The sequence below is a fragment of the Corylus avellana genome, chromosome ca3, assembly GCF_901000735.1.
Source record: "Corylus avellana chromosome ca3, CavTom2PMs-1.0".
In the NCBI taxonomy this organism is placed as follows: Eukaryota; Viridiplantae; Streptophyta; class Magnoliopsida; order Fagales; family Betulaceae; genus Corylus; species Corylus avellana.
Window position 1 is genome coordinate 12,246,686 of NC_081543.1, and position 25,507 is coordinate 12,272,192.

At 37.5% G+C, this 25,507-nt stretch overlaps 1 protein-coding gene across 2 annotated transcripts; it reads left to right on the forward strand.

Moving 5' to 3' along the window:
- The first annotated feature begins 655 nt into the window (after nt 1–655).
- Nucleotides 656–25,109, forward strand: LOC132173331 (glycerol-3-phosphate acyltransferase ATS12, chloroplastic). Of its 2 annotated transcripts, none has more exons than XM_059584804.1 (13): nt 656–1,121; nt 6,411–6,508; nt 8,165–8,251; nt 8,374–8,471; nt 16,485–16,542; nt 17,539–17,640; nt 17,748–17,809; nt 17,913–18,023; nt 20,652–20,730; nt 21,096–21,215; nt 21,292–21,405; nt 22,278–22,429; nt 24,265–24,685. In XM_059584804.1, the coding sequence occupies exons 1-12, from the start codon at nt 830–832 to the stop codon at nt 22,410–22,412; spliced, it is 1,356 nt and encodes a 451-aa protein (XP_059440787.1). In that variant the 5' UTR covers nt 656–829; the 3' UTR covers nt 22,413–22,429; nt 24,265–24,685. The 2 variants fall into 2 exon arrangements, with proteins under 2 accessions (XP_059440787.1, XP_059440786.1); XM_059584803.1 differs by lacking the exon at nt 24,265–24,685 and adding an exon at nt 24,700–25,109 and having other exon boundaries at nt 657–1,121.
- The last annotated feature ends 398 nt before the right edge of the window (nt 25,110–25,507 follow it).

The following is a 25,507-nucleotide window of genomic DNA, read 5'->3' on the forward strand; positions in this document are numbered from 1 at the left end:
CATTTTCAAAACCCTTAGAATATCACCATGGCTCTCACATTTTTATTATGTGACATTTTTTAAGTGTTTTGATGCCTAAAAACAACCTAAATTTTGTTATTTGATAATCTAATCATAATCCTATTTGATTACTTTTGAAAACCCAAAGACCGATTTGATAGAGATTTTTTTTTTTTTTTTTAAAAGTAAATTTGAATTAAAGCCTAAAAATAAAAAAAAGTTTAACACCTCTTATTATTAATTACTTTTCAATATGAAATAAAGCAACGTATTTAATTTGGGAATAAAATAAAATAATAATATCGAGTCTTTAATGTCACATTATCATACAAAAAAAAAGTACAAAACAACATAAATTCAAATGCCATTTATCTTGTAAATACAACCGAATATAAAAACATTTCCGTATAACAAAAGACTTCTATTTTATAATCCATCATGATTCAAAAGAAACGGATGCCAACCCAAAAGAAAACAAAAGAAAATTAAAACTAGAGGACAAAGCGTGTACCTCACACCCCTCAAAACCTAGTTTCAAGACAAACTGGCCCACCACCACCACTACCAGTTCCCCCCTGCACCTGCACCCTCCATTACCCGCCACGTGTCCCTCCACTGTCTCCAATCCCAAACCACCTTCAGAGTCCGCCCCAGCCCCTCATCCCCTCCACGACGTCGTTTCTTCCCAGCGATAAAAAGCACGTGCGCCCGCCAATCCCCTACCCTCCCTCTCTCACTCTTCGTCTCAGTCTCTCAACTCAGTCTCATCCACACCTCTCTCTCTAGACTTTTAGAAATCAAAGAGACCGAATCAAAGCCTTAGAGTAATATGTTTATCCTATCCGCCACGCCTTCGTCCACATTCTTCACATCAACGCCTAGGGTTTCGCTTTCGTTTTTATCGTCGTCGTCGTCGTCGTCTTCTTCTTCTTCTAGGCTTTGCTCGGTCTCTGTGCGATTCGGTGCGCGGGGGCCGGTTTTTCCGTGTCCTATTCGCTCGGTGAAGGTGAGAGCCATGGCGGAGATGGTTCAGGACAAGGACTCCGCTGAGGAAAATGTGGCGTGTTCCGGCGGAGAGAGAAGCCACTCGCGCATCTTTCTTGATGCGAGCACCGAAGAAGGTTCGGTTTCGGTGTTTGTTGTGTGACTTTTTGTGAGAAAATGTTGAGGGGAGAGGATGAGAAAATCGTGCTTCTTGTGTTGAATCTTTTGCTGCATTAACTTTTGTTTGCTAATTTTCTTTGCTGAGAAAATGTGGAGATGGTGAAGTGGAAAAGTGAGATTTTCCGTTGTGATAAAGTTACTCTGTGATGGTGTGGAAATTAAGAACAAAGCAAATAATAAGGAGGAAGTATTTTTCTTTTTGATTCAAATTTGGATCCTCTAATTTGAATAGAAAACTACGTCAAGTGAGCCTAATTGTTGCATGAGGATCAGTTAACTTGAGACTCTTTTTTCTGTTCTTTGGTGTTTTTCGGCGTAATAGCAGACTTTTGAAATTCAGATTTTTAGATTTGTTTTAACTCTCTCTCGCTCTCTATCTCACTCTCCCGATTTTAGTGCAAGTCTTGCTTTGCATGTTAAATATGGTGATTTTATTAATCATTGGTTGTTGTTTTCTTCATTCGATTTCTTTTTTGGGTGCATTTTGAGTTCTGGATGTTATTTCTCTGTCGAGTGAGACTAGCGAAGAGAAGGAAGAGGATTATATATCTTGACTCTTAAGGAATATACTTTATTTGCTTCCTAAATAACATAGATTCTGAATTGTTTGCTGAGTCATACTTTCACTCTTTTGGCTTACAAAAGCTAAGAGAGACTCACCTTAATAAGCTGAATATTGTTTTAGGCAAGTATTTATCTTGATGTGAAGATTCTCGTTTCTGTGGTTCGTAATGATGATGAATTTGAGAATCCTTATTTAGTAATTTTTCCTGTCGACATATTATCTTTACTCGATCTCCACACGGAACATGCAAATCATGAATATGTTAAGAAAAGATGTATAGATTTTGTGTGAAGACTCATGTCGTTGCTCCTTTGTTTATTGATTTCATGAGATGATTCTAAATCTAATAGTTATGGTGCATTAAAACACCCAAAAAAGAAAAAAAGAACTAGCTTTTTGGGGCTCACAATCCGCCTATGAGGTGTGTCTCTGTTAAATTTATGATGCTTTTCCTCCTTTTTTGGTTAAAAAAATCCTAGATAGTCTTATCCTATCAAAATCTTTGTAAATCCAATACCAAACTTCTCAAAATAAACACGATTACCTTTTGTCTAAATCCTGCTTAATAGATTTATGCCCCCTTTTGTGCTTTCTGCAATATATTTTTTATTACTTCTAAGTATAAACAAGATTAGCATTGATCTCAACCACCCCTTGATCACTTAATTCTGTAGTTCTCTGTGGTGGTGATCTGGTGACAAGGGGACATTATTTGAATCATTGAAACTGTAATTATAACAGGGAAAATTATTTGAGTCCATGGTTTTGTATTCCACATGGATTTTACTCGGGCAGAGAGAGAACAAGGGAGTTGTTAGTCTGTTGTTTGATTGAAGCTGTCAGGGTAAGAGGGACGTTGTATGAGTCATTGGTTTCACGTTGTATGAGTAATTGGTTTATTAGATTTGGCTTGTATTTTACTTGTCGCATGCGTGGGCTTCAGAGAGGGTGTGAGATTCGAAATGGAATTTTTTTTCCCGAGTATTTCCAAAGGGAACAAATTTCCCTTTGCAAGACAATATTCTGCGTGGATCTTGGAGGGCAGGAATTCTACACGTGGTTCTTTGAAGGGATGGAATTGCTATATTTAAATGCTTTAAATTTTTTTGATTAGCATATTTAATGCCTTAATGAGTCAAACACTTTGTCGTATTGCGTATTATTGCTTATTGTCATCGCAGATCTAAATAATTCTATTCTTTAAGGTTTTGTAATATTATTCTAAATTGAAATTTAGATATGAGGAATCTATGAAACTTAAAATAGGTTGGTGATATGCAAACCTTGCTATATTGTAGTGGATGTCAGGGAAATGCAGAGATGAACTACTAGAGTATTTATAGCTTAGATTATAATATAATAGCATTATTCAGGACAAATACTGTTATTTAATTTGACCTGACATAACTTGTTTGGGCATGTATCTGATTTGCTATGCAGAAGACTTTTTGGTAACCCAAGGATGTTTTAGCTTTTTGCCAATTTGATGAAGTGCCTTGGCCTTTTTAGGTAGCATTTGAAAAACAGCTCAAGGATTGCTTCTTAAAAAAGCTGCAACTTTTGAAAAGTTCAAGCTCTGAAAATAGGCCCTGAATCTTTTTTAATTTTCTCTTTCTTTGTCTTAGGGTTTAGGTAGCATTTGAAAAACAGCTCAAGGATTGCTTCTAAAAAAAGCTGCAACTTTTGAAAAGTTCAAGCTCTGAAAATAGGCGCTGAATCTTTTTTAATTTTCTCTTTCTTTGTCTGACATGTGCTCACATGGAAAGTAAATTAGAGTTTTCAGAATCTACTTGTAAAAATGAGAACTAATTAATTTTCCCATGAGCACAGGTTACACAAATAAAGAGTAAAAATAGTAGGATTAAGAGGATAGGATTTAGTAATAATGATGGGGGAGGTTCATGAAGCAAGATTTTCTCTACGGTTTGGCTCATGCGGTTTGGCTCATGATTGCAGGCTAGCCAAATCCACAACCAATGTCTTTCAATGGACTTTTTTTTTGATAAGTAATGTTTATATCAAAAGCGCAGAGGGGCGCAACCCAAGTACACAAGGAGTATACAAGAGAAAACACCTAATTAGGAGAAGAGAAAAGAACAAAAAAATCAAGATAGCTAATCACTAAAGGGGCCAGCCAAGCTGATGTCCAAGTGAAAAGCGTGTAAAAGAAGAAAGCCGTGAGTTCCTCCAAAGATCTCTCCGAATCCTCCAAAGATAGCATTTTGCGATCATCAGATGAAGGATAGAAAACTGAGAAGAAATAGGCGGAGGAAAGGTTCATATGGACATGATTGGAAGCTTGTTGATTTTATTATTCTGAGTTGTGCTTGTTCGCAATTAGCCAACACTCATGATAGGCCATTGGTGAATTTTTAGAAGAGACCTATATTTGGTAATGAAGGGAAATTTCATCTTTCCAAATCACCACCATCATCATCATGCAATAGATTAAATAGGTCTGTAAGTGTATCCGCTTGATAACTAATAAAGGAACTTTTAGAAGGCCTTGATATTTTTTTTTTGACACGTCCACACAATAGGGGGGAGGAGAATTTGAACTAGTGACCTCCGTTTCATTAAGCGTGGTCCCAGCCGATTGAGCTATCTCTTGGGGACAAGGCCCTGATCTTCTATGATGTAAAATTGTTAGCTAGTCATAGTGGTTGGATATTATACTCATATCATAACTCTTAGGATTTTCAGCCACTTAAATGTATGAATATATTGAATCTTCTAGCAACTTAGTGTTATCCTGCATATAATTGTTATTATTGGTGTTTTGGATCATGCTTTAATGAAAGGTATTTAACATATGTACTTAATGACAATTTAGGCTTCAAAGGGAATAAGTTTACTTTACGAAAGCGTTGGATATTGGTGATATTGCTGATTGAACTTCTTTGGTGAAGTATTATGCTAGTCTTAAATGATAATAGAGATGATTAACTGATTGATTTACAGCCATGAGTAAACTATTATGGCAGTGTGAATTACTTATCTAAAAACAATTATGGCAATGTGAATAATCAGAATAAATAAAAAATAAAAAAATTATGGGGTTATGTAAATCATGAGACAAAAAAAGTTGGCATAATTTATGGGGGTATTTCCTAATACTTTCTAGAATTTTTACTGAATAATGCACTTGCTTTCATCATAAAAGATGGTAGTTAATTGTTATCATGTATGTTGTCAAGCTCGTACCCGTTCTGTCCATTATTTCTTCCAAAATTTGTCATGATGATATTGGTTGTCAATATCCCGCTTAATATTAAACACGGTACTATACTCAAGTTGGTGGGCCCCTATATGATGCACCATACTTCTTTAATAAACAAGATGATGCAAATTCTTCAGAATTACTACTTTCAGAAAATTGGAGAAAGTAAAAGTGAAACTGAATTCAGATGTATTAAATTCCTTTTTGGTAGACACATGAATATATCAAATCGTGCTTTACCTTAGGTTGAATGGGTGCGGTAAAGTGGGGTCGAAAACAGGGTGTTCATCAGGTCAGAAGGAAGAATTCTGTTCACTAGAGGAAATTGGTGGGAGGGAACTGAGTATTATTTGGGTATGTGATGCTGGAGAAGGGGTTAGTGGGTCTCAGTCTAGGGGGTTTTCGGGAGATGCTTTCGTAGTTGTGGAGTATAAACAGGGAGAAGGAAGCTTAGGGGGTTAGCGAATACAGGACCTGCAAGATTATGAGTTAAATTGTATTGACTTGAATTACGAATTGTTACAATTATGTCAGGATATGAATAAACACCCATTGGTAGTGGTGAATATTGTGGGGGAGGAGTTTGTGGGGATTGAACCACTGTCAATCCATCCAGGGGCATTGGGCGAAGAACAAGGTAATCCAAAAATGGTGTCTCCCAATTGGGTGGTCTAGGAGGATAGAATAGGATGGAGTCCTTCCAAAAGGAGTAAGGTTGAAATGAAGTCGTTTTATCAAGTATTAACTAGCCAAAGTGGATCCTCTTTTCCTTGGAAGAGTATATGGAGAGTCGAGGCTCTGTCACGGGTGGCTTTTTTGTGTGGACAGCAATATTAAGGAAAATATTGACGCTTGATAATTTGAGAAAGAAGAATGTTGTGGTGGTTGAGTGGTGTTGCATGTGCAAGAAGAGTGGGGAGTTCATTGATCACATACTGATTCATTGTGAAGTAGCAAGGGAATTAGGGAGTTCCATTCTTAATCTGTTTGGTGTAGAGTGAGTTATACATATGATAATGCAATAGTTTTAGATGGTTGCGATATCCTTGTTAAATGCAGCTTTGTTGATGAAAATTGTTTTTGCTTTTAAGAAACTTGTGAATCCTTAAATCATACCTTATTTTTGTCTTTTGTGCTCATCGCTAGCCCAGACAATGAGCTCTTTTCTGGCTGGCATGAGATATTTGGTAGAAAATGTACTCCAGCAGCTTGGAATGCAGCTCCTTTGTGCTTGATTTAGTAGATTTGCTTAGAAGGCAATAGCCAGATGCTTAATGGCCAGGAGATAAGCTGGCTTGAGCTCATAGAAACATTTTCAAATCCTATTGTTAATGGATGATGAAGTGGATGTTAGATGTTCTCGTTTTTCTTTTCTAAACATACTGGTCTCTTTTTCTTTTATCTTTTTTTGACGGTGTTGTCTTCTCTTTTATGTGTATGATGTTAAAAATTTATCTGCAGAGCTGCTGGCTGGAATCAGGAAGGAAAGAGAAGAGGGAAGGCTGCCTTCAAATGTTGCTTCAGGGATGGAAGTATTGTACCACAATTATAAAAAAGCAGTAAATAAAGCTTCCTAAACTCATGCTTTACAGCATATATTCATATATATTCAAGATCCATTGATATTTTCATTTTCTTTTACCTGTAAGTAAAATACACAAACATTAATGTGTACAATTTTTCAGTTTTGCATATAAAGAATCTGTAAGTGAGATACTTTTTAAATACCATTAAGGTAAAAATAATGCAAAATATCTAAAGATTATGCAACAAGTTTAAGATTTAAAATTGTCAAATCACTAGTGATTTCAAAAGTTTAAGCTGGTAGGAAATATTGAATTTAAGCATTTAATTATATTACTCCAATTACGTGTGGGTTCAAACTCTTCCTTAATAAGTGAAGTTTAACGCTGGAAATATTAAATTGAAATGGGAAGTGAATTACGGAAGCATAGTTCAAAATCAGGATCTTTGCTCTGATATCATATTAAATCACTATTTATTACAAAAGCTTAAATTGACAGAAACATATGAATTGAATCATTTAATTAATATTCGAATAAAAATAACAATTTTTTTTTTTTACTTGAAATTCAGTTAGTTCTTAATAAAAACCTAAACCCAATTTCTACTTTATCATTACACCACTCCTAATGACTATGGGACTTAGACATAATATGAATAACTGATTTGAGAACTAATGAATCTATTTGTTGACTTTCTAAAGCAAATCTGACTATCTGTATCATGAAATCTTGCCCTTGTTAGATAGAAAATCACATGAGCTATCAAAAGACCTTTGCTTTGGTCCTATGCATCTTGAGTCATGGTAATTTGTGATCTCATATATGTAGATTTTGTATACCTTTAAATTTGTCAGAAGTTCTCCCCATGCTTCATTATTTAAACTTACTCATTTGTTGGGTTTTCATATTGCATTCCTGAACCTAAATGCCTTTCCTCCTTCTATCTCCTACTGTTGGTCATTGTAATTTCATTGTTTATGGCATGTATGATTGACACGTATTTTGGTTGGCTTGTTGATTTCTATGTTAGCATCAATAGTTCACTTCCATCTTTTACGTCACAAGTTATGATTAGCATTTCTGCTATAACTAATGATGGTAAAAGGCCAAGATCAGCATTTTTATATGATCGGTCTTCATATATAATTATTTTAGGATAATTTATGATAAGCTTCATAGTTGAAGCTTCCATAATGCTACATCTATACTGTAAATTGTCAATTTTTTTTTTTTTTTTTTTTTTTTTGTTGCTTTACCTTCATGAGACCTTGACCACTGTACTAATGATTGTTGACAATTTTTTTATTTTATTTTATTGCACTCAGGATGCTATTTCTAGGTAAAATTGTATTTTGGTTTTGTACTTTATTACTTAAACTTATGAACACTGGAGAACTTGGAAAGTAGTGTGGGATTATTTTTCGGATTTCCTTTATGAGGACAGCAAACAATTTCTGCTCATTTAGGGTGTTGTCCTGCAATTCAATATAATGATTCTTTTTATCTTTTTGGCATGTATCTACCTTCCATAATTTTTATTTTGCATGCTGTATTGGTGAGTTCTAATTCAAATAACGCCTTCTCCCCTTGTAAGAACATGTGCCAGGTGAAGTTGTGGGTTCAAGACTCACCGGGTGTATAACTTACCAAAATAATACTAATAATAATTTGCTCGCTGTCATGTGTCAGGTTTTCCAAAGTGGAAATCCAAGGGCTGATGAAATAGTGTTGTCAAATATGGCTGTTGTATTTGATCGTGTATTCTTTGATGTTGAGGTAATGTTTAATTATCTTCACTCTATCATTATGTCCTTATAGCTTCTAGAGTATGTGCATCTCTGCAGATATTGGATATTAGTTATCAGCTTTATGAATCTTATATTACAGTAAATTTTCAGGATCCTTTTGTCTTTTCACCATATCACAAAGCGCTGCGAGAGCCTTTTGACTACTATATGTTTGGTCAAAGTTATATCCGTCCTTTAGTTGATTTCAGGTGAGGTGACAACTTTTATGTACTTCATCTTCATCTGGTTTTTTGAGAGATATTGATTTAGTCTATATAAAACTGCCTGAAATAAGTTATTACTTATTAGCAGCCTGTAAAGTATTTCCTTTTGTCATCCACCAAGCTGAAGAGTTTATTATTACGAAATAAGTAAACATTATTTATCTTCAAATGGATAGCACTATCATTGAGGGTGAGCTGCTGCACAAATCTGTCTTTGCTGCGGCATTCATACAAAGACTTGTGAATTTTCTCAATGGGTGTACGATTTATAAGTGTAGATTAAGCTGAAGGCTATGCTAACTATAAAGTAATACCCACAGCCCTCAACTATGGCCCATCTCTACAAGTAAATGAAATTGGCAAAACACCCTTGACCTGAACAAATATTTGAAAAAAAAAAAAAATCTTTAAAATCTAAAAATTAAAAGAAAAAGCAAAAAATTGAGCAACCTAACTACCACATTCACTTATTCTTGAACTGAAAAGGCTTCATGTTTGGTCTAGAGACCTTAATTTTGAAATCAATCTAACAAACATTTGCTGACCATACTGAATCATCCAATGGTTCAGGTTTGCATCTGATTCTTAGGATTTTCAATAATGAACTGATTGAATTCGGAAGAAGGCAGATTCTAAACTATTATGACCTGAACTTAATAGAATTTTTTTTTTTTTTTTGATAAGTAATGTTTATATATCAAAAGCGCAGAGGGGCGTAACCCTAGTACACACGGAGTATACAAGGGAAACGACTAGCTAGAAGAAGAGAAAAGAACAAGGAAATCAAGATAGCTAATAACTATAGGAGCGAGCCAAGCAGCTGTCCAAGTGTAAAGCGTATGGAAAAAGAAGGCCGTGAGTTCCTTCAATGATCTCTTTGAATCCTCAAAGCACCTTTCGTTCCTTTCTAACCAAAGGCACCACATAATGCATAGAGGGACCATTTTCCAGACAACAACACACCTAGAGTGACCTCCCGCCCACCAACAAGCAAACAAGCCCGCCACCTTGCTAGGCATGACCCAATACAACCCAAAACGACTAAAGATGACCTGCCATAAGGAACGAGCAATCTCACAGTGAAGGAAAAGATGATCAATAGTCTCCCCATCAATTTTGCATAAGCAACATCTATTGATCACGATAATATTCCTTTTCCTAAGATTATCAATTGTGAGACCGTTTTCTAACACCGCCGTCCAAGTAAAGAAAGCCACTCTCGAGGGTGCCTTGGTGCGCCATATGCTCTTCCAAGGAAACGAACTCGCTTCTTTGCTTACCAGGATATTGTAGAATGATTTAACATCGAACTTCCCTTTTCTCGATGGGATCCACCAAATTTTGTCCGCCCCTCCCCTACTCCACTTGTGAGAATATATCGTAGTATAGAATGAGGCTAGTACTTCCAATTCCCAATCATGAATCGATTGAAGGAAGCTAACATTCCATTGACGAGTTCCACACATAATCTCCAAGTTATCGGAAATGGATGCGTCTTTTGCATTAGCTATGCTATATAGGCCTGGATAAGCTTCCTTAAGAATCATTTCCCCGCACCATACATCATCCCAAAATCTGATTTGAGATTCGTCTCCTGGGTCGTATTTAATATATTTAGAAAACACTCGCCACCCTCTCCTAATATGCCTCCAAAGGCCCACCCCATGAGGCCCGGGATTGTCAACGGAATGCCATCCACCCCATGCAGAACCAAACTTGGCATCCACCACAATTCTCCACCAAGCCTCTCTCTCATGCGCGTAACGCCATAGCCACTTCCCTAATAAGGCTTGATTGAAAACTCTTAGCTTCCTGATCCCTAGGCCACCTTTACAGATGGGAGAGCATACCTTTTCCCAACTAACCAAGTGATACTTGAATTCTTCGTTTAAGCCACCCCAAAGAAAATCACGTTGGAGCTTCTCTATTCTCTTGGCCACAGAAACAGGTAAAGGAAAGAGGGATAATAAATAAGTAGGAAGATTGGAAAGTGTGCTCTTAATCAAAGTGACCCTTCCTCCCTTGGATAGATACAACCTTTTCCAACTAGCCAACCTCCGCTCAACCTTCTCCAAAGTGTCATCCCAAATGTTTTTGGCCTTGAAACAAGCGCCCAAGGGAAGTCCCAAATACTTCAAAGGAAGATAAGCTAAACCACAACCCAAAATCCCAGCCAATTCTCCCACATTTTCCGCCTCACCTACCGGGATCAAAGCTGATTTCGCCATATTCACCTTTAGACCAGAAACGGCTTCAAAGCAAATAAGAAGTGCTTTAATGGAGCGGATTTGATCAAGATTCGCCCCACAAAAAACCAGCATATCGTCTGCAAATAAAAGATGAGAGATGGTGATCCTCTCTGACAGATCATTTCCCACTGAGAAGCCCGAGATGAAACCATTATCGATGGCAGCACCAATCATCCTACTAAACGCCTCCATGATTATGACAAACAAGAATGGAGACAAGGGATCCCCTTGTCTCACCCCTTGAGAACTTCTGAAAAAGCCGACCGGAGTGCCATTAATCAACACCGAGAAACGAGCAGTTGAAATACAACGCTCAATCCAAGAACACCATTTTTCGCTAAAACCACATCTCCTAAGAAGATATAATAGAAAGTCCCAGTTTATGTGATCATAAGCCTTCTCCATATCCAGTTTACAAAGCAGCCCCGTTTCCCCTGAATTGATCCGGCTATCCAAACATTCACTTGCAATAAGAACCGAATCCATAATTTGCCTACCCTTCACGAAAGCATTTTGAGGCTTTGATATCACCCTTGCCACCACCCTCTTCATCCTATTAGCAAGAACTTTGGCAATAATCTTGTAAGTTCCGCTTATTAGGCTAATAGGGCGAAATTCCTTAAATTCGGTAGCCCCAGGCACCTTTGGAATAAGGGAAATGAAAGTGGCATTGAGACTTTTTTCGAACTTACCACGAACATGAAAGTCTGAAAATACCGCCATGATATCTTCCTTTATCACCTCCCAACAATCTTGGAAAAAAGCCATGGAGAAACCATCTGGACCTGGAGCCTTATCTCTATCCATGTCTTTAATCGCCTCCAAAACCTCCATTTCCTCGAAAGGAAATTCTAGTTGATTGGCCTCGTCCGCCTCCAACATATCAAACACAAGATTGTCCACCCTAGGCCTCCAATTGCAACGTTCAGAGAGCAAAGACTCGTAGAATTGCACCGCATGGTCCTTGATGATGTCTTGGTTGGAGTTAGGAGCTCCATTGATGGTTATGGAATCAATGGAATTGCATCTCCGATTTGATTTGGCAATTCGATGAAGGAATTTAGTACATTTATCTCCTTCCTTGAGCCACCAAATCCTGGATTTTTGTCTCCAACTGATTTCCTCTTGTAGAATGGCAATCTCCAGTTCCCTAGTAATCACCCTTTTTCTTTCCTTCTCTTCTTCATCTAGCTCCCCTTCTTCCTCCAAGCTATCCATAGCCTTCAACTCCTCCGCTTTTTCTAAGCACCTAGCACTCACATTGCCAAATTCCATCTCGTTCCAGCTTTTAATGTCCGCCTTTAACGCCTTGAGCTTTTTAGCCAAGATGAAACTTGAAGAGCCAGAAAAATTATAAGACGACCACCAAGCCTGTACCTTGTCCACGAACCCATCAGATTTCAACCACATGTTCTCAAATTTAAAAGGCCTCTTACCCCTAACCATGCTGTCACAATCAAGCAAGATAGGAAAATGATCCGAGCACAGTCTGAGCATCCTTTTCTGTATCAACCCAGGATATTTAATTTCCCATTCTGGAGAGACTAAGAAACGGTCAATCCTAGATCGGGAGTAAGAATTCGACCAAGTGAACGTCCCTCCGGCTAATGGGAGATCCATAAGCCCCTGCTCATATATGAAATCCGAGAAATCGGACATTGCACGAGTGAGACGTGCTCCCTCCGCCCTTTCGCTAAGGAAATGAGTCACGTTGAAATCACCGCCAATACACCATAGCACATTCCACCAGCTGGTAAGACTAGCCAACTCCTCTCATAGCCAGTGTCTAATATGATTGAAGTTCGGACCATAGACCCCTGCAAGAGCCCATACAAAATCATCCTCCACATAATCCTGAAGCTTCGTGACCACCCCTCTATCCCACATCAATAAAATTCCACCCGAAGCTCCTTTTCATGCCACAAAAACCCAATCAGCATAAGCACATCGCCATAATTTTCTCACAAATTTGTTGGAAATATACTCCATTTTCGTCTCTTGAATGCATACGATGTCCCCCTTCCATTGTCTAAGCAAACTTCTCACCTTCAAACATTTATTGCCATCGTTTAATCCCCTCAAATTCCAAGTAATAATCTTTGGCTTCATGGATTATCTCTTTGTGCCCTTCCTTTAACCCTAACCCGACTAGAATTACCTTCATAATTAATAGAACTTACCAGATTATTAAGTTCCCTCAATCCTTTCTTTCCCGCATTTGATGCCACACTTGCCCCCTTTCCTTCATTCTCTGCAATTATATCCGCAAACAGCTCCAATAATTTCCCTTCATACCCATCACACGAAATTCCCACGAAGTGGCTAAACTCCTTGACAAGCTTCAAAACCATATCTGTTGGCTGAGCTCCCTGTTTCCCCTTAATTCCCGAAGCTGGACAGCTCCTTATCGGAGTAAGATCCTCCACTTCAAATATCTCTAATTCCATTCCTACCACTGAATTTTCCTTAAGTGGAGCAGATTTCTCCATAGAACGTGGAGAATTGTATAGCTCCAAACTGGTTTGAGTAGGTTCCCTGTCCATATCTTTCCTGGCTTCCCAAGGAGTTCCCACACAGTCCTCCTCCAAACCTTCCATACCTCTTGCCAACCCAACCTCCAATTCTGCCCCAGGGGAAATTAATTCCCCTTTTTCTATTATTTTATCACAAACTCCCACAATCTCGGAACTGGTTAGAGTTCCCGGTCTAGGCAATATTTCCCAGGAAGCAGTGACTGCCGAGAGGTCAAAACCAATCCCTGTCACCTTCGCCCAGTTAGCCTGAACTGCCGGAGACCCATACCCATCCCCCACCACCAAATTCCGAGCATTATGCTCTGCCAGAACTGCAATCCTTCTTGCCTCTTGGACATCGGAGCCTCTGCCATCGCCCAGCTCCACCTCCGACACTGTTTCTCTCCCCATCGGCACTATCTGTCGCCGACCCAAGTGTAAAACTCCATCCCTCATGCCGGTCAGCTCCATTTCACCTTTAGAGGGTGCTTTTCCCAATAAGCCCCGGGCAGACCTCGCCGATGGACCTACCGGCGGTTGACACATTGCTACTTGATGACCTGCAGTGGACGATGAAGCTCCTGGATCACCATTCTTGTATGTCATCCAGCCCACTTGAACTTTTTTCACCCTCATCGGCCTTTTTTTCTTTTTGTCTCCCTCTTCTCTTATTCCCTTCTCCCACCTTCTGGGTCTTACCCAACGACTGCATGGGCTGGGTATTAACATCCTCCATTGCATTTTGGTTGATTGGCGTAGGCCCAAGGTCCGTAAGCCCACGAACGCAATGCCCACACTTTCCCATCGCCAAGTGCTCCAGGCAATCCTTTATCTCCTACTGAAGCTTTTCCAAAGAGTTCCTTAATTTGACGCATTCGAATCCTCCAAACTCCACGTGTCCCTTGTCAGAATTATTCTTCCCACCAGGTGCATCACGTATATCACGTCCTTGCGCCACCACCTCTGCATGAGACAAATTGCCACTACCCAACAATCCAGGAACCACCGGAGAGATTTTCACCGGAGATACAGATTGCACCAGCGAAGGAATTGCCGGAAAATCCATCATGTATCGCTTCCTCCCTGATTCTTCCATGCATCCCCCTTCAATCGGATCCTTTCCCTTAACATTCGCCGGAAGTATACCACCTGGGTGTTTGAGAATGGCTATCGAACCTGACCCTGGACCAGTAACATTCACGTTCATCTTCTTCTGTGGCACAGCATGTTTTCCAGCTTCCCCGACAACATTTAGGGACTCTTGCGATGGTTAAAGTTCCTCGACGGACATACCATGGCGTGTAACACCTCAGAAAAGCTCCTCCTTTTCTTCACATCATCCTTTTCTGGAGCCATCAAGACTGGTTGGAAGAATCTAATAGCAATCTGAATCTCAGACTCAAGCTTACTCCATCCTTTCTGGTTCTTCCCTTCTGGCACCATGACTGACCTGCGCCTCTCCCTCCCCTCACATTCTTCAATCACCAAAAAGCTTCCATATATTGTTGAAGCACTTCTGGGCTAATATTCTAGGATAGCCCGGCTTAGAATGATCATGAAAGACCCTGGAATCCCTCACTGCAATCAACTCTTCAAAGATATGTAAAAGCCAAACAGCTTCATTTCTTCCCAACCAACTTCACTGACCTCACCAACCTTTTGTTTTTCTCCTTAATCTCTAACCCAGCTTCCCCATCCTTCACCAGCATCTCAAAATCCTTGGATTCAATCGACCATCTCCTTGCTAAACGCATCTGACCACCTCCGGCCACCCACCTTAGAGTAATATACTTACATGAAGGCCTAAAAATTGTATTGCCCAAAACTGAAATAGAGGGGCTTCAATACCAAATCCTTTTTCAGCAATACAATACAACTAAAGACATACCAAACAGAAAAATGGATTGTAATAGCTGGAATTTTTTAATAGAAAAGATTAATCATGACAAACATGTAATTAATATATATTTTTTGATAAATAATCAAAATATTATTAAAAAGCGCAAAAGGCGCAAACCAAGTACACAAGAAAATTACCTAGCTAGAAAGAGAAAAAAGATCATGAAAATATGAAAGCAAAGCAAATAAGGATAGTCTAACGCAGTTGTCTAAAGGTAAACAATATTGAGGAAGAAAAACTTTAGTTCCATCACCGTCCTCGCACAGTCCTCAAAACTTTTATCATTTTTTTTCAGCCAAAGACACCACAAAAGACATGATAGGCACCATCTTTCACACTGCTACACTCTGAGAACTGCCATATAACCCTCCAGCAAGCCAATAGGTCCACTACATGTGTAGGCATAACCTAAGTCAGCCCAACTAGACTGAAAATGGCACTCCATATCTATGATGTGAAAGTAGCTTTAATATGTTATACATGAATATTCTGTATATGATAATTGATCCACGTGTAGTATTATAGATATTCAGATTCAAATTGAATCTGGATTTTTGTTGGATTCTAAGCTTAGTTGCGTTTTTTCATAAATTTATTGGATTTTGGTCTAATTTCTGTTTTTACTATATATAATGAGATTCATATTCAAGGTACCAAGTCCAAACCATTGAAGTCTGTGTCCTGTTTGATCAATGTGTTGTGTCAGATTACAGAGATATTGCAAGAGCTTTGATTTTAAAACACGTTGGATCTTGGGCATCTCCAGGGTGCTTAGAGAACCCACACGTCAATATTCAAGCATGTAGATCCCTCTTGGTTACCTTAGAATTTCACAAGGAAACTAAAAAGCTGGTGTTGCCTGGTTGTGATTGTGCTGGTGGTAGTTTTGAGATTTGAATCTCCCTGTTTTCATACTAAAAGTAGGCTCTATCTTTCTCAACAACTTGTGAGAGTGATTTTGTAGTTTGTGGATGTCAGATATTTCCAATTTCACACTAATTGATTCGGTTGGAAACAGTGAATCTCCCTGTAGATCTTGTGCTCTTTTAAAGAGCAAATTGTCTATTTCATCGAAGGACTATTACTTGGTTGGCTTCTTATCTTTTATGGTTGCAGACTATGTTCAGTGCTCTCTTTCTGGTTCAACTCTTCTGCTTTTATCCCGCTTTCTAGTAGTTGAATTTTAATGGAATAAGTTACGTGTAATTTAGTTCTGAAACTAGTGGCTACTGTTTTGTGATCTATGCAAATTGAAAGACTTTCATTTTCTGTCAGTCAAGATATGTCACTTCCCTCATGTTTTACCTTATTGTTGAACTTTTAATCTTTGATACAGAAATTCGTATGTAGGCAACATTTCGCTTTTCAATGAAATTGAAGAGAAGCTTCAGAAGGTGCCTATTTTCAGTATTCCAATTTGCTTTCGTTTATTGTCTCTGCTGCTGCTAATTGCTGAAGTCTGTTCTATTATCTCTTTTCATAAAGTTAAAAATATAACTGCCTCCTAGTTACTTGTGTTAAAATATTAATTAAATGATTAAATTTGTCTTCTCTACCAGCTTAAGCTTTTGAAATAATCGGTGATTGACCATGGTATGAGAGTAAAGGTTCTGAATTTGAACTTTGTCTATGTCATTCACCTCCTTTTTTAAAAAGTGTCTTAGATAACTTATGTATAATGAACATAGGCAAAAAGGGGGGGGGGGGAGGATTATATGATTAGAAAAAATAGTAGGGAATTTATGTGGCAAATTATTGCTATTATCATATAGTGCATATGATGATGAAAACCTTTAGACAAGTTACTTCCATGACTGGACCAATATGATCTTTCCATGGCCTGGTTTTGTTTGGTTCTACTAGTCCATTGGTTGGTTGTGTGACGAAATTGAGAACCATTCTTGATTGGTTTAGTTTTGGGTTAAGGGTTAACCCTGTGCAAAGGAACTGATACAAGTTTTATGGGGAACTTTCATAATTAGAATCCTTCTGTGATGTGCTTCCTTTACTATTCTAAGCTAAGAAATTAAGGCTAGAACTTTGCTTTGATGCTAGCTGGCCCAATTGCTTTTGGGCATTAGTTATGTAAGATTTGGATTGTAATAAGGCCCAGAGGTTTCTCCGGTATGCAATATGAAGGTACTGTATTTATGAATTTTTTTTTTTTTTGTGTGTGTGTGTGTGCGTGTGTGTGTATTAATATGCCTTTTCAAGTAATGAGTGAAGAAATAGAAGATCATATAGAACTATCTGTGTGTTCAATGGCTTGTCATCTGTGCTTCTCATGGTTTTAAGCATTGTTGATAATTGCCAATTTATGATTTTCAATTATTTGTTGATGTAGAATTGACCTGTGTTAATGCAATAATTTCTCATATGATTGATTACAGGGTCACAATATTGTCTTGATGTCAAACCACCAAACTGAAGCAGACCCAGCTATCATTGCATTGTTGCTTGAAGCAACAAACCCACATATTGCTGAAAGCATGGTGAAACTTTTTTCCACCCTTCAAACTCAGAGCCTACAATAGTTACTAATGTTATTCTGTGCATTGGGAAATGTTAGCATAACAAACTCAAACTTGACGTACTGCAGACTTATATAGCAGGGGATAGAGTTTTAATAGATCCTCTTTGCAAGCCCTTCAGCAAGGGAAGGTGATTCTGAAGTTTTCAGATGACATCATATTGTGATTATGCTTTTTACACCTGTTTAAATTTTAACGAATTTGATGTTATTGTCCTTTTTGCATCTTGCTAGGAATCTTCTCTGTGTGTACTCGAAGAAGCACATGTATGATGATCCTGAGCTTGTTGAGATGAAAAAGAAAGCAAACACACGAAGTTTGAAGGAAATGGCTTTACTTTTAAGGTACCTCTGCTTGTCTCTGTGAGTCTGATTGAAGTCTTGGATATATGATGCCTGTGGACATGAGGAATGGATACCATTGAAAGTCATTTCTTATTTCTGGCCATCATAGGTAATTTTAGCATGTATCCTTTTACTTATTCGTTTGAGGATGGTAGAGAGTTGGTATGGGGTGGGGGCCGTGGGGCTATAAAAGAATATTAGGAGAGGGTGGAGGTTGTTTTCTAGTCATACTAGATTTGAGCTGGGAAATGGCTTCAAGATAAAATTTTGGGATGCTGTATGGCGTGGGGAGATGGCCCTTAAGGAAGCATTCCTAGAGTTATATAGCATTGCATGTACAAAGGATGCTTCTATTGCAGTTCATTAGGATCTTTCTAGTGGTTTCCTTCAGTGGAATGTGAGCTTTTCTAGAGCTGCTCACGATTGAGAGGTGGATTTATTGGGTTGTTTTTTCAGTGTATTGTATTCCTATAAAGTGAGACGTAAAGGGGAAGACAAGCTTTGGTGGGCACCTTCAAACAAAGGGATATTTGACCTTAGCTCCTTTTACAAGGTCCTTGCATGTAATGATGGCATTCATTTTCCTTGGAAGAGCATTTGGCGAATCAAGGTGCCTTTGAGAGTGGGGTTTTTCACTTGGTCGGCGACCCTATGAAAGATCCTTACTATGGATAACCTTAGGAAGTGACATGATTATTGTTGATTGTTGCTGCATGTGCAATAGAAATGAGAAGTCAGTGAATCTTCTTATCCATTGTGAGGTGGCTTGTTCCTTATGGAATGCTTTCTTTAGTCACTTTGTGTTGTCCCACGTGCTAGAGTGTTGTAGTGTGAAAGATAGTGCCCTCTTGCCTTTTGTGGTGCCTTTGACGGGAAAGAAACGACCAAATTTTCGAGAACCGAGAGAGGACGTTGGAGGAGTTTAAGTCATTTTTTATTCCTCTTTTTATGGACAACTGCGTTTTTAGCACGTTTGGTGATTAGTTTTAATGATTTTCTTCTTCTTTTTTCTCCTTATAAATAGGTGTTTTTCTTGTATACTTGTGTATTGGGCTGCGCTTTGCGCTTTTAATAATATCTTAATTACTTTTTTTTCTTTCAAAAAAAAAAAAAAAAAAACCTTATTCATTTGATCGTTCAGATTGCCCCCTTAGATTTTATACCTTTTTTTTTTCTTGGTCTTTTTTCTCTTCGCCTTTCTATTTTTCTTTACCTTTTCCTTGAATCTGAGTGATGGAATTGTGTAAAATTTATTTGAGTAGTAGCTGGCAGATTGAATGATATAAGTAGAACTTGATAGGTGGAATCCCTCTTTGGAAGTCTGATGAACGACAAAGATAGGGCTGTTGTGTTAGTTTGTCTGGTTTGCCTTCGACTTCATTTTGGGATTGATATAGCGTTCGATGTGGTTTGGTGATGCCTCTGGAGAGTACATGATAACAGTCTAAAGCACTGAACAGATCTTTTTCAAATTAGGACTTAATGAGGGGAGTTAGGGGGACATCTCGATCTTTTACCATATGGATTTGTAGCAGCTTGGATTTTCTAAGGAATCAAGTCCAAAAGAGGCTTTGTGCTTTTGGCTTGTGCCCCTTTTTGTGCATTATATTAGTTATATAAAAACAAATGTTTGAAAGAGACTTTGTGGTAAAATGGTCAGAAACAGAATTTTTTTTTTTTTTTCCTGTGGATTGGCAGATGAAGGTCTTAGATGATATCTAGGCAGCTTGTGTTTCAAAATGAGGATTATTATTGAGGTATACTATGGTAATATTGATATTTTAGTTGGAAAGATAGTATTGGTTTTTTGATAAATTAGTTGGAAAGATAGTATTTGTGGCCTGTATATCAAGGATGGGGAATTGTGGATGTTTATGTTGGCAATCTTGGTATTTACTTGATTCTAATTTATTTCATAAAATAAATAATAAGCTGAAGGCTATCATGCAACTGTTTTATGGTTTTGCAAGGAGCTCTTGTCTTTGACTTGGATATTTTCATCACAATTTCCACACTGCATTCCATGCTAGGATCTTAAATACTGTGCTTTACTCTCTATATTTCAAGTTTGTGATGCGCATTTATTTCTAATTGATAACACATTCAAGTCAAAGTTGATGGGAGATGCTGGTCAAATTTACTTCAAGAAGAGAGAATGTGAAATCTGAGGAAGTGAATTCGATTTATTTCTAGCGGAAATCCTCTAGAAATAATTCTCTCTGTGGATTTTTCTACTTGTAATTGTTGTTTGACAAAATTATCAAATGCAATGCTGGATTTTTCTCCAAGTTATTCGAACAAGTTCTGTAATTGTTGTTTCTACAAGCAATTCGCTTCCACCCACACACACTCACACAGCTGTTGATTACTATCTCTTGGTGAAATCTAAATCTTCTCCTGTTTCCCCCAGTATCCCACCTTATACTGATCCTTCAACTTTGATTTTAAAATTTTGTATGATTAGAAGTAGGGAATACTACAGTTATTTCAGTGCCTTAGATGTTTAATGTATTCCTGCTCTTATAAATGATTTTGAAAACAGATCCGCACCTTTATTTTTGGCAGTTTTCTTTTAGCTCTGAAAAATCTTCCATTGTGCTCCTGTCACTTAGCGGCTTTCTGATACAGGGGTGGATCACAATTAATATGGATTGCACCAAGTGGTGGGAGGGATCGACCTGATCCTCACACAAATGAATGGTTTCCAGTAAGTTTTTCTTCTCCTCTCTTTCTTTGTATGTCAGCATCTGTTTGTTTCTTGCACCTTTATTATTTATGAAGTATTGAGTTAATTTATAATGCATCTCCAATGATAGTTTCATTGTGAAACCACTAGTAGCTTGTGGAAGATATTTGGGTTGCAATTTGTATCTACTGAGATAAATTTTTACAGATATACTTCCTGAACATGGCATTAGTTAGGAGAAAAAATTTCTTTCTGTGCAGTATGTTCTTTATCTAGCCAAAGGTGTTAGTTCTTTCTTTAACCAAAAAAAAAAAAAAAAATTGTTTGATATTTTATCTCCATTTTGAGATGTCATTAAAACTTTGGTACTGATATAAGGGGGTCAGGCACCCTTTGATGCTTCTTCAGTGGACAATATGAGAAGGCTTGCTGAACATTCTGGTGCCCCCGGGCATATATATCCATTAGCATTGTTGTGCAATGACATAATGCCCCCTCCACCCCAGGTACGCCTTGTTTTTCACTTGGCGTCTTCTCTTTTTAACTGTTTTCCTCTCTTGTGACAATAGTAATTTTTTCCAGGTAGAAAAAGAAATTGGAGAGGAAAGGGTCATCTCCTTTCATGGAGCTGGATTATCAGTGTCACCAGGCATCAGCTTCTCTGAAATTGCTGCTGCCTGTGGAAACCCTGAAAAGGTTGGTTCCATTTAGTATGGTGGTCTTTCACTTGGATGTTTTAATATCTAGTTCCTGAAATTTTGTATAATGTATCTTGGGCAGTGGAGAGCTATTTTGCATAAATACAAAATTTACCTGGCTATTTACAAATAAAAAAATTACCAGGCTATTAGGATAATGTTATTTGTATGAAGTCCTTTGCACAAAGCTTTCCGTCCTTGCTTTTATGTCTATACTGGTAAATAGAACACATTACCCATGGTTGGAAACGAGGGATCAAGATAGAATTTTGTATACAAGACTATCCAAATAGCATTGTTCTAGGTATTAATATTAAAACATATTGACTGCACCAGTGCATAATTGACTCCAATCGGTAACAACTTTTCATTACATCCTATGTTATAGATTCTGACATGTTACTCATTTTTTCCATGGCTATGAGATGGTTTGAGCGAGGTTTTAAATTTATGTAAAATAATCTTATGATGAGTTATTGCCCCTTTTAACTGCTGTAACAAGTAAAGAAGAAGGATAACAAAAGAGATTAATCTTATTAGGATTTCAAACCTCATGAATGGATTAAAGCTATTTTTCAAACAGGCTTTATTTTATCAACTACACATAATTGTTAAAGTTGCTTTTGACACAGTATGCATAAGTTATTTGGTTTGTTAATAATCTTTTTTTTTTTGATAAGTAAAATCAAAAAATAAATAACCGCTTTTTTTTTTTTTTGTTCATAATCTTAGAGAAGTTATGTTCCATTAATGTTTTATTCAGAGGGTAGCCTCACCTGTTTAGGTTCTTAGTTTCCAAAGAACTTCATGCACATTATTTTTATGGTTAATTTTTATCGACTTTAAATGAGTTGGCTTTCACTTTTGCAGGCTAAGGATGCATACTCGCAAGCGATTTATAATTCCGTGACTGAGCAATACAATGTGCTCAATTCTGCTATACATGGCAAACAAGGACTAGAGGCATCTATACCGAGTGTCTCTTTGTCACAACCATGGAATTAGTGGACCTTTATAATCAGGTACTTAATTTTTTTTCTTCATTTGGGATAAGGAAAATATTTTATTTAAAGATAAGGGCATTGCCCAGTGCAGAGGATACAAGAGAGACACCTGAAATTATACCCTAAAATTACAGATAATGGTGTACTAATCTCTTAAAAGATCATGAATTGGATCCTATGCATGAAGATGGGTTATACTTGAATGAAACAGTTGCTGTCATCTAGCCTAAATACTTCCATGAAAATGGTTCAGTATAACAAAACGAACATTTTTTCATCAAGCAGAAAACTTGTGGCTGTCGTGCTTAATTTGCCAGTAATTAAGCCTGTAATTAGTCCCCTGCGATTATTTAATTTGGTAGATATATTTCAGTAAATATCTAATTTATTAGATATACTTTGCATCCTGGTTTTGTCAAATATACAGATTAACATGAGATGTTAATCCATTATACGTCAACTTTCAACCATTTGATAAGAGATGATATTAATCTGTATACATAAAGAAGTAATTCACATGCATGAGTTGTGCAGAAAATAGATGCTTGGATGACTTTGTTGTGAAAAACACACACAACAACAAAAAAGTATGCACCTTAAGACGTAAAGTTTAACATGGTTCGGCAAATTGTGTCCAAAAATAATCCACTAGCAACTAGTTGGAATTATAAACTATCTAATAAAAAATTCTCAAATTTAATACTCTCAAACTCAAGACCCTAATACAGCCAATGGTGCTTTCACACTAACTCACACACTAGACAAAAGTATGTCTTGCAATTCACACGCAACGAACTATGTCTTCCAATTCTAATTAATGTGGGATTACCACTCTAAACTAGGAACTACTGCACCTCCTTACTATTCTTCTTATCAATGTGGAATTTCAAAGCCAACAAGGTAACCTCTAAAGTTACCACCTCATGTGTGGGACCCAACAAATTTCCTCCTCCGACATATGAGGATGTGTCCCCATTTGCACCAGTTTGGGTATCCCTTTGAGCCTCTGTGGGTAGGGGCGCTCCACCAAGTCGTCAACAAAGTCAAACTTTACTTCACTTTAATATCTTTTCTTCAATCCCACTCTCTTCCATCTTGTCACTACTTCTTTTTCAGTGTTTTAACCAAACGTTACTCTGCAATTTGCTCTACCTTTAATTGTATCTCCAATTAACTCATACAGATTCTAAGCTTTCTCTCATTTCATTACCACCAAAGCACCTTTGTTAACTTTTACTACACCTCTTATAGAACATCCATAACCCAAAGAATCTAGCTGGCCTAAAGAAATCAAATTCCTTTCAAGTTCTACTACATGTCCATTGGTACTGGAAGCCTTCACGATCCTATCAAACATTTTAAATTTTACTCTGTATATTCCCACAACTTTACGCTCCTCGTTATTAGCTAACATAACAGAACTTTCATCACAACCTGTATATCTGTCAACCAGTCTCTATCCAACAAATTTTTAGTCGAATCTCCTTCTATGACCATAATAATATCACCATCTTCATCATCTTCATTATTTTCTAGAGCAATCGCTGCATCCACTGCATCTGCGGACTTTTGACTTTCAAAACTTTTTAAATTTCTTTTAACGCGATGCATGGCAAAGTCCCCCATCAAAGATATGGATTACAAACTTTTAACTATAAAACTCTTAAACTTGACACACTGGAATCCAAGATCCCAATAAACCCAATTGTGCTCTAACACTAACTCACACACTAGAAAAGTGTTTTCTTCCCATTCTCACACGCAACAAAGGCTACCCTACCACTCTTATCTATCAGAATTGGCACACCTCCCTACTTCACTTTTACTGATGTGGGATTATCACTCTAATATAGGGACTACTGCACCTCCCTATTCTTCTTATCAATGTGGGAATTCAAAACCAAAGAAAGAAACCTCTGAAGTTACCACCTCATGAGCGGGATCCAACAGACATCAATACCATACGACATTTTTGTTTCCTTTTTCCCTGGTTTAGATACCACTTCAAGTATGTGTGAAGAAAAATCTGTTACAAGATTTATCCTTTACAGGATGTTGTGTCTTGGCTGGAACATTTTCTTGCCCAAGCCTATCATAGTTATGATTTTGTATATTGGAATGGAGTTTTTTTTTTTATATTTTTTTTTTAGTTTTGATCTCAATTCTGAAAATCATAATTGCTCTTGAAAAGCCAGTCCAGAGAAGAGGTTGAGAGAAAGTCATAATTAGCCAAAAATTGCTGACCTATTTCAGTTATTTTTTAATTAACTTTGTTCAATGAATTGCAGGCTAGGACCTTTCTTTTAAACATAATTTTGCAATTCAACCTAATGCCCACTGGCCCTTCGAAACAAGGGTGCAGTGAGAGAGGAAGCCTATCTCTTCATGTCCATTGATGACTTTGAAAATTATGCCATCTATCACCTGGTCCTTTTCTGTACATGTCTCAGTGGAACTGTCAGAAGTTCAGTTTTGCAGCATCAATCACTAGTGGGGAAGTTCAATTTCAGGTGTTGGCTGTACAGCTTATAAAAATAAAAGAAAGAAAGAAAGATAAAATGTTTCCGCTGTACAGATCTGTCTTACATCGTTGTAAGGAGACTTAAAACCTCTGTTGATAGGCAATTTAGGTATATATTTGCTCAAATTTTGTGTCATTTCTCGTATTCAGAATAATTTCTCAATTCTCCTTATTTCTTCTCTTTGCATTAAGATGTCTTAAACTTTTCCCAATAAAGCCATTCACCTGGAAATATTTGGAATTGTGCGTGAGAAGTAAAGTGTTCAACTACTGCCCCCCTCCCCAGAACAGGATCCTCTCCAGTTCATTTAAACTAGATAATGTTCAATTAGTTATATGTGAGGGGTATTTGTCTTTTCACTTTTTGAGGTGATAAATTACACTTTCAATATAACTAACTAGATATTTTTCATGATCCTTATTCCCCCCTTATCCCACAGAGAAAATTAAAAGAATATGTTTGTCTTTAAAAATTTATCTAAATTTTAAAGTCTTTCTTTTTTTACTAGTTTTAAATTATTTTTTGGGGTAAGCGGTTCACGATCACGAGTTCCGTTGGTTATAATTTAAAACTA

Coding starts and splice junctions, on each gene's coding strand:
- LOC132173331 (XM_059584804.1), top strand. CDS start 830: ATGTTTATCCTATCCGCCACGCCTTCGTCCACATTCTTCACATCAACG. Junction 21,216..21,291: donor TAATGCCCCCTCCACCCCAG/GTACGCCTTGTT, acceptor AATTTTTTCCAG/GTAGAAAAAGAAATTGGAGA. Junction 21,406..22,277: donor CCTGTGGAAACCCTGAAAAG/GTTGGTTCCATT, acceptor TCACTTTTGCAG/GCTAAGGATGCATACTCGCA.